The 13,861-nt window shown below is 39.5% G+C and overlaps 1 protein-coding gene across 1 annotated transcript in view; it reads left to right on the top strand.

Annotated features, from left to right (window-relative positions):
• Positions 1-822: 822 nt before the first annotated feature.
• The window catches only part of ANKRD55 (ankyrin repeat domain 55), a gene marked incomplete at its 5' end in the record, with an annotated part of 17,369 nt that continues 4,330 nt past the window's right edge, over positions 823-13,861 (top strand). The window contains 4 exons of the mRNA XM_008935084.1: positions 823-1,007; positions 2,720-2,887; positions 4,350-5,014; positions 10,708-10,809. Of these exons, the coding sequence (XP_008933332.1) occupies positions 823-1,007; positions 2,720-2,887; positions 4,350-5,014; positions 10,708-10,809 (1,120 nt within the window). The remainder of the gene's footprint in view (positions 1,008-2,719; positions 2,888-4,349; positions 5,015-10,707; positions 10,810-13,861) is intronic.

Raw genomic sequence — 13,861 nt, 5'->3', positions numbered from 1 at the left:
GCACAGAAACAAAGGGACATAAATCAGCCATGAGTATGAATAGAAATTAGATATACTAATCATTACAGCAAACAAGTTCTTGAGCTGTCTTCCTTTGGGAGTAATGGGGACAAAAAGAAACAATTGCTTTTAATGAGCACAGTAAGTTTATAAAATAGATGATGTAACATAGCTGCAAGTGATAACAGGGATTGAATTTGATGATCTCGAAAGATCTTTCCACCCTTACATTTCTATGTTGTTACAAAAAAAAATCATTGATTCTTTTTCTCTATTTCCAACAATTTAGGGTATAAAATGTTCAGGTTCATTTGCAGGTTAGAAAACTATATCAACTTTGTATTAAGACACTGAAACACCAGAGCAAACCACCTAAGAAAATTTTCAAGAACCACTTGAGCAAATATTTGACATGACTGTTCTAGGAGTACTTGGAGAGGCTTACAGTAGTGGGTTAGTCTTCTGAGGTCCTTTCCAAACCTACATTTCTATGAGAAAAGATAGTGTCATATCCTTTTGGTCTCCAGTTTAGCAAACCGGAAAAAAATCCCCGCAGGTTTACACTTTAGTTATTGGAGATATTTGCAGGGGTACATTATTTATTATTTTTCCAGTGTTCAAAGTATTCTAGGAAATTCATAAAGCAAAACAAATTCCCAGCAGGAGATGGGAAGCTTTTGGCTTTCATACCTGGTGAGTCTGGTATACGCAAAACAAACAAAACAAAAAAACATTATTGTACTTAGCCTTCTCTCACAGGAAAAGGGCATTTTGGTGTGAGTTCCATTGTAAAATGCTCTTCTTCTCTGACCTTCTTCCCAGAGTGGCAACAGGACCCTGTGTTCCATCATTCTAGACCACTACCAGGGACCATCAATAATAAACTACGATGACGAGAATGGCAAAACGTGTATGCACATTGCTGCTGCTGCAGGCTACAGTGATATCATCTGTGAACTGGCTAAAGTCCCGGAGTGCAACCTGCAGGCTCTTGATGTGGATGACAGGTAACCATGGAAACTCTGAAATTGAAGTGGCTGCTTCCTTTCTATTAACCTGAGAGTAGTTATTTTTACTCTAAAATCGTGTTTCCTGTTTCACAGGCCATGGCATAATGAACTGTATTTACAGAGACCTGTGCTTGCTCAAAAACACTGCAAAGCGGTCCAGGTCACATGTATCATAGATAGTATAATAACTGACTAGTAGGAATGTTATTTATCTTTGTATTGCGCATATTAAAGAAACTGAAAATCTCTCAAAATTGTAAGATTATTTGTGAAAGGACTTGATCACCATTTCACTCAACTTCTTTCAATCAAAAGTGAACATTCTTGTCATAGCAATAAAATAGGATCAAGAACTTGAAGCTGGTGTTCTGCTGCTATTTGTATTTAAGAAATTGCAAGGTTCCCTTGTTGTACTTAAGATGCTAACAGAGTATTCCTATAGCAGCAGGGGACCTGCACCTCCCAGTCTGACATGGCATTTGATTTCTTCCAGGATGAAATCCCTATATCATATGTGCAGAAGAGTATCTTTCTTCATTTTGACTCCACACCTACCTGCCTTGGAATTTTGCTTTGTAAATTTGTTTCACACAGAAGAACCAACTGACTATTCACATTCATTGTCCTCAGTGCAGCAAAAGCCAAGGTTTTCTTGGCTTTGGGCTTCAGTTACTAAAAATAATAGCTTTCTTCATGGAAAAGTTCAATAAAATGGAACAGAAATAAAACTAACAGGGTAAAATGTGGTTGAGAAGGCTATGTTTGTATGGAAAGGAAAGCGAAAGGAGTTGTTTAACTACACTTAAGAGCTCACCAAGACATGATCTCCTATTACACATTCTCATACATTTCCATAGAAGGTATTATACTTGAAAAGGGGAAAGGATAAGCTGTTCACTATAAAAGCAGTGGATTTCCATTCTATTGTGTTTCTGATGGCAACCATCTGAAATCACCGGCATTGCAAAGAAACAGGCAGAGAAAAGTAAATTTTATTTTTTATTCTTGCACAATTTTCTTCTAGTTTTTTTTCTGTGTTTTCACATTTTTCACAACAGCAAAATATTACAATTTGGAAAATGGACCAAAGGTTCCAAAGTTAAGATGTAAATTTTCTGCTAGGCAGAAAATTGGTATGATTCCTCTTACATCGTTTTAAGACAACTATATCTGCTCCAGTCTGTGCCCATCAAAGGCCACAGAAACTTGCAAAGGGGAAGTGACAGTCTAGTAGATGTGTCCAGTCCTTCTCATTCACCTGAAGGCAGTCTAAGTCTTCTATTACTCTCCTGGGGAGCCCAAAGCCAACCATTGCTATTTGTGCTTAGTGTAAAGATGAGAAGAGTTTGTCCCTGTGCAGTGGACACAACAGAGATTTTTTTTCAGATTCTGCTCTGAAAACTTCAGTCACTGCTCCCACTGTGCAGGTCCAGCAACAGAACAGATACTATTTTATAGCATGTATGGCCATTCTGCATCCCCATGTCTACTTTCTCCACAGCTAAATAAATGCACACGGATAACGACAGTCTGCAGCCTCATTACAAGCACTGGCAGCTATGTCAGTGTGGGACACGTTGCTGGAGAATTCCTTAGAATGGATGCTATGAATTTGGATGAGTAGCACAGGAGAACACCTCATTATGTCATGAGTAGTTTTGATAGTAAATTTATTCATCTATTTTAATGATACTTCCCCTTTTCTGTAGGACGCCTTTGCACTGGGCTGCAGCAGCAGGGAAAGCTGACTGTGTGCAGACACTGCTAGAGCTGGGGATAGACAGCAGCCCTCGAGATATCAATGAAAACACTCCTCTGACATATGCAATGTACTGTGGGCACACGGCATGTATTAAGCTGCTGTCTCAGGAGAGCAGGTAAAGCAAAAGTTCATATCTTGCTCATTTGTTCTCACTGACAGGAAAACAAATTCATTGCTTTTTGTATGTTACTGAAGGATTTGAGCCCTGGGTGATATCTCCTTGATTCATAAGCAATAATCAGTTCAAATTTTCCACCAGAATAGCAACATTAGAATTAGTCATCTACTGAAGACTCATAATTGTGATTACAGTGCTAGTCTGCCTATCAGCTGAGGGTTCTGAACCAAGAAGATGTAAGTATAGCTCTTGCTAAGACACTTTTGTGCAGAAAATTTATATTACAGAATCATTTCACCCTTCCACTTTTTTAAAACTCTGAGCACTAGCTTTGTGTTCATACAATCAGACAGAAGGATAGCCTGAACACAAAAAACTGCTTTGCAAGATAGATAATAAAATAAATTTCAAGTTTTCATCCTCTGGGTAAGGCTTTGGGAGCTTTTCCTAGCCTTCTTTAGTTCTCTGCCATGACTGTCTCCTCTTATTCTGAGATTTTTTCTGTTAAAAAGTGTAATTCTTTTACTGTTGCTTATGATCTTCCTCTCTCTTTGTATTTCTCCTGTTTCAGCAGCCAGCATTTTACTCATTTCAGCTCTTTAACTTTGGTAAATGACCACTCACTTACAAAGACATTTATCACTACATTTCTTTGTGCTTTCCCCTCCTTTCCAGTCATCAGTTAGTATTATTTCCTGTTTTACAAACTGTGAGACACAGTTAACAGTACCACTCCTCCTCCTGCACGCTGCCTGTCAGACTAGGTCTGAAATGTTCTTTAGTCAAAATCTCATGTAAAAACCACTACAGCAGTGCCACTGTAGGTAATTATCTTGACAGGTCTGAAACTGTGCTAAACCTCTTTAGAACAGGCAAGGCACAGCAAGGGGAAAGGAGGAATAGGGAAGAGGGAAGGGAAAAAGTAGAGGAAAGGGAAGGGAAAGGAAAAGGTAAAAGGAAAGGGAGAAGGAGAGGGAAAGGGAAAGGGAACAGGGAAAAAAGTAGGGAAGGAACTGAGCCTTTGTTACAGTGTTAGCAATGACTGTGCTGTCAGAGATACCGTTTCCCAAATACAACTTAACACAAAGGCCACCTGGTTTTGCAAGATCCCAGAAGGTTTTCCTAGTTATTATTGAATTAGCTTGACATTAATAATGATTCTGCATCTGATAGATGCTGCAGCCATAAAAGTTTGTTTGTTTTTTTCCTGATAAGTCTACGTTAAGATGGGTGTAATGCAAAGTAATGCGATGAACCCTGTAAGAAAGAGTGAAGTAACATGATATCATTTTCAGTCTTTGCTAATTACAAACTTGGAGTTCCAATTTTATGCCTCCTTGAATCACCCCTGCCAATGTATCTGAACAGTAAATACCTATCTCATTTCATGGGCTAACACAGGCAGTATTTTTTTCATTATTTGGTAATAATGATACCACATTTTGATTTGTACTCCCAGTAAAGCTGAGCCAGTTCATCAGTTTCCCTCCCAGAACAACAAGCTCCTAAAGAAAGAAGGACGATTTGGCGTGCTGAACCACATCTTTGCTTGCAAAAAGAAGAAAGACGATCAGAAAACCAGTCAGAAGGAGAGAAGCAGAGACCGATATTACAGAGAAGAGACCTCAGAAGTTGACGACATCATCACCACTTTTGATTGCATTATGGACACAAATTGCAAAGACATTCCAGATGAGTGTGTGACCGCCACTGACTTTAAAAGGAGGAGCACAGACTCAAAGTACCTTATACCAGAAAGGAGGCAACCAGAGTGTCAGGGACTTCTGACTATCAGAACCCAGAGCCTCCCCCCAATTACTGCAGGCAGTTCCTTCCTAACTGCTTCCCAGAGCACAGCGTCAAATTTTTCCTCCAGCACTAGCACTCACCATTTTGCACACAAATCTCAAAAGAGCAGGAGTGAACACAACTTACTGGACCACAGAAGCAGCTACCAGGCTTTGCTGGATGATCCCTGGAACAGAGACTCTAACCAAATACTCTCCTACAAAGTCTGTTCTAGGACTCCTTCAGACAAACTGATAATCGGCTTAAACTCTGATAGACCCCACCATGTGCTTTTGTGCCCTCCTCGCCTTCCCTCACTTCCCAGTTCTCCATCAGGTAACTTTTCCTCTCTATCTCTCAAATCCTATAGTCTCTACCGATGTGGCAATCTCAGTCAGAAAAAACAAGTAAGTCTGACCCCTGGCCTTTCTATTTCTTCTCCCTGTATGTAGTAGCAATCATAGATAACATATGGACAGGACATCAGCTGAGAGATGAAACAAGGTGCTCAGGTGTGGGAAATAAAAGACTTAGGTAGATCTGACAAACAAGTAAAAATATAGGTAGTTAGGAAGCACATAAGGCACTTGAGCAAGGTAAGTGCCTCCAGGTTATATATGTGTTTTGTGAGCTGGATGTTAACACCCACTGCCACACCTGCTGCTTTACGTCTGTGCTTAGTCCTGGAACTAGATGTGCTAGGGAACCAAATCTCATGCAAATCTGCACTCAAATCTCCAAACGTGCTGAAAGCTGCTTCTGGTTCCAACCAGGTAAGTCCACATGTGTCATGCTGGATGGCTCTGCACTGCACTACATTCCCCTTATAGACATATTCTGAATCTAGGCTTTAATGTCACCCCTTCCCATTCCTCCCACCCTCAGTGCCAGCTCTTTGCTCTAATGTGATGTTCTTATGTTTTCTCCAAAGCTGAATTCAGGTTGCTAACTTTACAGAGATGGAGTAAATGCTTTTATGTTGTGGTTTGGAAACTGTAATGGAGCAACAATGAAGCAGCGCATCAGAACTGTGAAGTAAACTTGAAACCAAAGTTTGGCAGGATTTAGGATCTAGTATTTTCTTTGACTCATATCCACACTTAAATTAATCTGGCTAGCTGGCCTGTGTGACAGAGTTTACTTCAACTATCAGTGTCTCCAACTTCAACTCCTTTGGGATTAGTCCTGTGCCAAAATTAAACACATCTAGCATGCCTTCCAACCACTGTGATATCCAGCTGAAAATGAAGAAAGAAAAAGCAATCCCCTAACTTACCAGTACACCATTACAAGGCATATATATTACACAGTAAGTTAATCCATCCTCACCCTAACAGACATGAGCCGTTATCCTGCAGTACAAAGAGGAGCGAAAAGAAACTTTGTCCAAGAAGAACCCTCAGTTAAGTCAGGTCACTGTCTGAACTTGCATGATAGTGCAAACTGTACTGACCCCTCAGTGAACCGATCTACAAAATAGCAGAGCTTTGTTCACATCTCTAATAATGAGAGCAGAGATGGTGATTTCAGAATCACAGGTAAAAAAAAAAAAAAAAAGGCTGGAAATAGTTTTTCAGGGTGAAAAGGAACTATTCAAAAAGTTCCACTTCCTGAACATCAAGCCACATTCCTGAAAGTTTAATACACCCAGTCTATAGGTTTCAATATTTTTTTACTGTGCATTCTTCAGGTATTCTGTCAGCTATACAAATCCCAAACTCCACATGTCAAGGATTTCTCATGCATAGTTCTTGCTACAGTGAACTCTGCAAGGTTCAGCTCAGATGTGAAAGACAAAAAAACCTTCAGGGCTTCTTTACAACCTAAATATAAAAAGGTACAGTGAGGCCAAGATATCTGAGATCATTCATGTGGACAGTAAGAGGAGGAATGAACTCACCAAATAAACCAAATCTGAGCACAACTATGGGGAAACATTTCTTGCCGGAATTAGCTAGACTATGAACACATTTGGTGGAAGTAATTACCATATGATTTAAAATGTGATTATAGATTTTTCTTAAGACTGTAAAGTACTGTATAGTTATGGCCTTGTTCACTCTGCACAGAAGGGCAGATGGTTTCCTACCAACAGCCTGTGATAAACACTGTAACTACTTGAATCAGGATGGAACCTGTCCATCCACTCATCGCTCCATGATCTGCACAGGGACTCAATATAGGACTCACCATCTACATGCATGAATGAGGGCAAAATTGCTGTTGATAATGGGAAACCTTCTAATTGTTACAATGGGCGCTGGTTTTGCATGTGTCACAAGCAACAATTCTTACGTTCGATTTCGAGAAACGTCCAGAGTAATCGTGCCCCAGCCCCACAGAGGGGGGATCCTCTGTCCTCTGTTCATTATTGTAGGGTCAGAAGGTAAAAGAAAGGAAAACTGTCCTGTTTGCCACAGCATGTCTAGAGGAAGACTAAGTAATTTTATCTGACAATTTATTATCTTCTTCAGGGAAAAAAAAAAAAAACTGAGTCTCCTTTAAGCTCAGTTCTTTGCCTACCAGCTTCCTGTAACAAAACTTTCCAGCAATAAAAAGATTCCTGTACTGGCAAAAAGGACTTCCACTGAAGCATTAAAAGCTTGCAGGGAGGCAGAGACTCTCTGACAGGAATATATTGCACAACCCAGATACTGCCTAACATTTCTTCATGAGGAAAAGATCTGCTTGTCCCTCTTCATGCCTATGTGTGTGGTTTAAATCTGTCTGCCTCTTTAACTAAAGCCACCTGACTTGCTGCGAATTAGAACTACAATTACTGTACAAGCTCCAGGGCTTCCATTTCTCCAGTGCACTGTGCCTGCAGGACTCTAGAGTGATCAGAAGCTAAGTAAGCCTGGCACCATCCCAACTTGCAGTGCTGTACAGGCAGGTCTCTCTGAGGAAAGATATTTCTTTGGTTTTGTGTTTTGTTTTTGTTTGTTTGTTTTTTTTCTGCAGGAGGCCTAGCTGAGGGAAAGAACAACATCTGGTTTTTGAAAGGCACTGAAGTGTTAATACTCCATTTCTCAAATCATGACTGTGGGGGCCACACATAATTTCCTAATCCCTGAGTATCAGGACTGGATTAGGGGTATCAATAATCTAGGGGAACTCAATTTGGAAAATTATTTTCTCAGTTGACACAGTGCTGATTGTCTTGCGTGACCATGCCTTTTATTAAAGTCAGAGCTAATTTTTGTGCTCTCCTGCTACTAAGGCAGCTGGCACATGGAGGGGGATTTTTTAAGGGTTTTTTGTTCTGTTTTCTGTGCTCCTGGAAATCAAAGATGAGTCTATTTACCAGCTGAGTCCTAGCATTTACACAAAGGGGAGTTGTGAGTAGCAATGAAGCTTGCCTTACTATTAAGCCCCTGGTTTCTCTTAGAATAATGACTTTGTCTTGCCCTCCTCTGGGGAGAACAAAGACAGACTATACCGAAAACTACTGTCAATATTGCAAGAGAACTTGCCAGACACAGTGCTGAGCTAGCATCCACGATCTGAAGCATTTTGTGTTTATGAACTTTGCAATCATCTCTTTTTGCAAAATGTGCTGCCATCTACTTTCCACAGGGAAAATGGTTTAAGTATAGGAATTCCAGATGATATGAGTAAAGGGAAGCCTATCTCAAACGTAAGACAGCTCCTAGCATCCTCTGGCCAGCTAGATCCTCCTTCTATCATTCACTCATCTTATAGATTACTAAACTTCCAGATCTAAGGCAATACTATATTAGATTTTATTATGGCAGCCCAGTACCTTCTATTTTGCGTGAACAGGTACTGTAAAATATTGGCTATTATTAAGCTTATGCTGGTGTAAGCAGTATGGTATAGTCCAACAGGAAACACCTCTTGGCCAAAGTGGAGCAAAGCCAAACAGTGTGGCTGTTTTTTTTCTCGGATTGAAGGACTGATTTAGAGTGGGACATTCATCATAACTTTTACATCTTTTCCACAAAACACACCACAATATGCTTCACATACCTACATGCAAAGCAAAATCAAAGAACAAGCTATAAAAAATGTCTGTAAACAAAATGAAACATAGAAAAGTTCTGCATTTTAAAATCATGAAATTGCCTCCTTTCTCCTCCATTAAAAAATAAATGTTGTCATAAACATGTTCTTGAGGATGACAAAGATGATGTCTTAAAGAAAAAAAAACTCTTTATGTGATGTTATGTGGAGCAGACAGAAAGGAAGAGCAGAAGAGTATTTCTTCTTGATGCCAGAACTTTTAGTCAAGAATTCTTTTTCAAGCATTCATATCAGCCTTGTAAACACAATTACACTTTGTACTGTTGTCTTGCTGCCAGATATCTCCACTTATGAAATAAATGTATCTCTTGATAGAAAAAAACAACCTCCCATCATCAAAGCCATAATGGTACATACATAATAAGCCATTAGTTCTCAGCATAAGCAACACTGAAACCAATATAACTCAGATTGCACTAATGGGAGCAGCAGGCTCAATTCTCTGCTATTTTGGAATAGATATATTTATTTCTTTGTGCACAGTGAATCCAATGTCTGTAAGAAGAAGTTTACCTACCTTTACACCAACTTTTGATCACCTTCTGATCAACTGTCACCCTCAAGAAGTGTTAAAGACTAAATAAAGAGTAAAACATGTGAAAAGGACAGGAAAACCTGTTTCTATTAGATACAGCTCATCTAGAAGGAATTCTTCATGCTTTAGTCCAATATGTATCAGCTTTACCTATGGTATCCAGTAGACTGATGTAATGGCTATCAGCTGCAGGGATCTTTGGGCCAGAGATCTTTCTCCATGCTGAGCTGAAGGCTACGCTATAACACGGAGGTTTGTCTAATAAACACTACTTTCACTCCTTTCATGCATAATCCATTTAGTCAGTAGCATAGTTACAGCAGTCCTGATGACTACTCAAGTGCACCTCTAGGAAAATCTACAACCATTTTCCTATAGCTTGATCTTGCAGAGACCAGCAATACATGGGTATTTTCAAGTACCAACTACAAAGGCACAAAGGCAAATTATATCATTGTATTTGTTCCTATTCCTCAAGACGTCCTGCTACATCCAGCCTGTGTCTCCCTTCATCCCTATGTGCTGACAGAACTTGTGCTTCCTCTGCAATGAGCTGTGTTGCAATGCCATGCTGGATGAAGAGATGTTTGACAAGACAGCTCAAAACTCCTTACAAGGCTCATCGTAGATCTGGGGATAACAAAAAAAGAAAAATTGAGTGACTCAAACATCACAGAATAAACTCAGCTCATGAAAAGGATCTGGTGAAAACTATTTGGTGTTCAAGTTTCTGCTTTTTTAATAATGTTTGATGCGTCATTTTTGTAGTGAAATTTGTTACATCATCTAACATATCATTTTTTTTCTAATAATACTAGACCGAAGTTAACTTTAATCTTAGCCAATGAAATTCCGCAGCTAGCCAATTAATTAATCTTTTATTTTCCAGTATGTATTCTTTATGGTAAATGTAAAATTTGTAAATTATTTTTTTTGTAAAAAGTTTCAGTTTATATAAGTTCTGCTGTGTTTTCTTCTGCAGCAAAACCTTCTCAAAGCTTATCTTTGCTGCTGTTAGACTTCCACCAGTCTCATCTTCCAACCACCATTTGAACTCTGTTTGTGTTTTAGTACTTAGAAAGGCTGAGATTCTGTTAAAAAATGTTACAAACTAAAGCTTCGATTCTGAAAGCAAATCCATTTAGCTTAATATTTCTATAAGTTTAATGTCCACATATTCTTACATTAACCTAGCCACTGGACCATATTCATTTTAAGATCATTTACCATAATACATGAGAGGAAGTGATGGAGGTTATATTAAATCAGTGACTCTTTTTAATGAATGTAAACAGAACAAAGCAACAGCTTTTTCTAGTGTTTTCTTGTTATTACATATTTCTGAGAATTCTTCGAGTTTTCTTTCTTTCCTAGAAGCCAGAGATCTACAGTGCACCTTGTTTTTTACAATTATTTACATTTGGTAACAGATTATCCTTTTCTTTCACAGGTAAAAATTTTCAACAGCTGTCCATAGACCAAGCCAAAATAAAAAATCTTACTCCTGTACGGAACAGCCTAGCTCCTGTATCCAACCACTGTGATCACAAAAGTAAGTACAGGCAAGACTCGCTCATACTGTGTGCCTCCATCACTGGTATCTGAGGGCTTGTGAGAGGTTTATTCCTTTTTCACATCATTGTAGAGTAGCTGAGGTTAGAACGCACCTTTGGAGATTGTCTGGCCCAATCTCCCTGTCTGCAGAGAGGACATGTAGAGCACGTTGCTCAGGGCCACATCCTGTTAGGTTTTAAATGTCTCTGAGGACAGGAACTACACCACGTCTCTGAGCAACATGTTCCAGTGTTTGACCACTCCCAGAGTAAAAAAGTTTCCTCTTACATATTTGGGCCCATGAAGCCTTCTTCCTTCATATGACACCCCTAAGAGTCTGTCACCATCTACATTACTACACCCTATCAGGCATATATACGTACAGATGAGATCCCCTGAGATGCCTATTTTTCTCAAGGCTGAACAGTCCCAGCTCCTTTAGCCTCCCCTTTGAGGCTGGACACTCCAATCCCTTAATCATCTCCATTGCCCTTCATTGGTCTTGCTCCAGTATGTCCATATCTTTCTTTTACTGGAGGCACTAGAACTGGACATGGCACTCCAGATGTTGCACCAATATCAAGTAGGGGGGAAGGATCAACTCCCACAGTCTGCTGGCAACAGTTTTCCTAAGGGAGCCCTGGGTGCTAGTGGCTGTCTTTGCCACAAAGGCACATTGTTGTCTTCTGTTCAGCTTGCTGTCCATTGGGGTATCCAGATCCCTTCCTGACAAGCTCCTTTTCAGCTGTTTGATCCTCAGCATGTACTGGTGCAGGGAGTTATTCCTCCCCAGGTGCAGAACTTTACATTTCCCTTTTTAAGAGTCTTGTTCATCCATTTCTCCAGACTGTCAAGGTTTCTCTGAATACCAGCATACCCTTCTGCTGTATCAGCCTCTCCTCCCAGTTTCATATCATTCGCAAACTTACAGAAGGTGCACTCTCCCCTACCATCCAAGCCACTAAGGAAGACATTAAATAGTATTTGCCCCAGCATCAGTTCCTGGGGTATTCTGCTAGTGACTGGCCCACCATCAGATGGACTTTGTGCTGCTTATCACAACCCTTTTCTCCAATGAGCTCCATACAGTTGGGCTACTAAAAGCAGTGCACATCAGTGCAGAGGAAAGCTTGGTTCTACATTTTCCAGAGCAGAGGTGACTGGAATTCTCACAGACATGAGATTTTTCATTCTATTTCACTCTCAATTGCATACGCCCAAACGATTCTTGTCGCTTTTCACAGGAGGCAGGTCTTGGCATAACATGGTGACTTAAAGGACACAAAGAGATGGATGGCAACACCCTAGTGGCTGCATGGTAGAGAAAGTTTAGATATGTGAGATGAAAGCCCGGATAAGGAATGACTATTCTACAAAGAGCATAAAAAATATTATGGCACTGATTTTTGTGTCCTTTTGGTAGCAAAAATTAGAGAGATTAGGATTAGAACAAGATCATCCATTTTCAAAAAATTTTGCCATCTTCTGAATGTTACACAGGTAACATTCTATCTCTCTCTGTCTTAAGCACAGCACAGACTAGCTTTCACATAAGGACAGAAATAATTTCTCTCATTCTAACAGCAACTGGTTTTGGTAGCTTCTAAAATACAGGAGATAAAACAAAGGGATTGAGAGAACAGCAACTTCTGCACTTTCAGCCAAGGCAGTAAGAGCAGGGAAACCCACACTCTGCTCCCATAGCCCCAGCAGAGTGTCAAGATTTAGTGAGTGTTGCAGGCTGGACCCAGCCACCGACGGGGGTGTTTTTACAGAGAAACACTAGCCCTACTCCCAGCTGTGCTCTGCCCTCACATCCTTGTGTTCCACTGAGCAATACCTCAATGTATTTTGGATAAGGATTTGCAGTTTACTATTTGTCATCCTGCATATCAGCCAGGTTCTAAAGCAATTACATTTCCAAGCTAAATTTAAGATTCATTGCCTCTTATGATCTGAGTTTTAGCAGCAATTCTGCAGCTATAACAATATTACTAAAAACGAAACAGCAGAGGTAGCTTTATAGGGAACATCAGACTAGGCAGGGGAAATACAGAATCCTTCATTGCTGCAGCACAGTAAGAGAGGAAGAAGAAGAGATTTGTGGAATAATGAGGTGGTAGTCTCTGCTCAGAAGAAACAAAATATTCCAACTGTTTTCAAAAGAACAGATCTAAGTCTTCTATTTTTAAGCTTTCTACTAATACTCTTTCATGTCTTCTAGTTCAAACACAGTTGCAAGCAAAATCCTAAAAAAAGAAATATTTTGTAATCACTGGTGTTCCTGCACTAATTCATACAAACAATGTTATTTCTAGTCTGATGCTAAAACCTGGGTTTTACAAATAAGACACATGTATAACAGTTAATATCATAGTCTAATTAACTAACACAACACATTTATCCAGGTGTCATTACTGTTTGAACATAAGTTCAAGCAGAACATCAGTAAAAGCCAATAACATAAAAGAAAGGTTATTTTCAAAACAGATTACATTTCTCCTATGTTAAGACAAATTACACATTTGATCCTGAAGGTTTCCAAGTAGCTGTTCCTGAGCCAAGACTTCACTCATCCTCCACCCAGCGCTAAATATATTACTGTTATGGACAGAGCCTTGTGTCCTTGCCTGGATAAGGCAAATGGCTCCAGCAACAAAGTTTTAATATAAACATTTGTGTTTCTCTAATATTTTTTGTTACACAATGCGTTTATTGGTATGTGAAGGGGAAAAAAAAAAAAAAAAAGACAACCAGGGAGCTAGAACATTAAAATAAGCATAACTTAGAAAGAGAACTGAAACCACTCAGAGATTAAAAAAAAGAAGAAACACCTCAAAAAAAAAAAAAAGGAAGGGCAATCAAAAAAAGGAAGAGGTGCTTTAATCTCCAAGCAAAAATGTTTAAAAATACAGGCTAGAAAGAGGATAATGGGAATGAAACAACAGCCTAGGAAAAAAGTATTTGAGTGACTTTAAACCATAATTTATAAACTGTGATCCTCCAGATGTTGCCAGAGCTTAAGAGGTCCCTCACATGGCTTCTTGAGT

Source organism: Merops nubicus, unplaced genomic scaffold (assembly GCF_000691845.1).
Source record: "Merops nubicus isolate BGI_N331 unplaced genomic scaffold, ASM69184v1 scaffold34652, whole genome shotgun sequence".
NCBI classification, from domain to species: Eukaryota; Metazoa; Chordata; class Aves; order Coraciiformes; family Meropidae; genus Merops; species Merops nubicus.
This window is presented reverse-complemented; position numbering and strand designations above follow the sequence as displayed.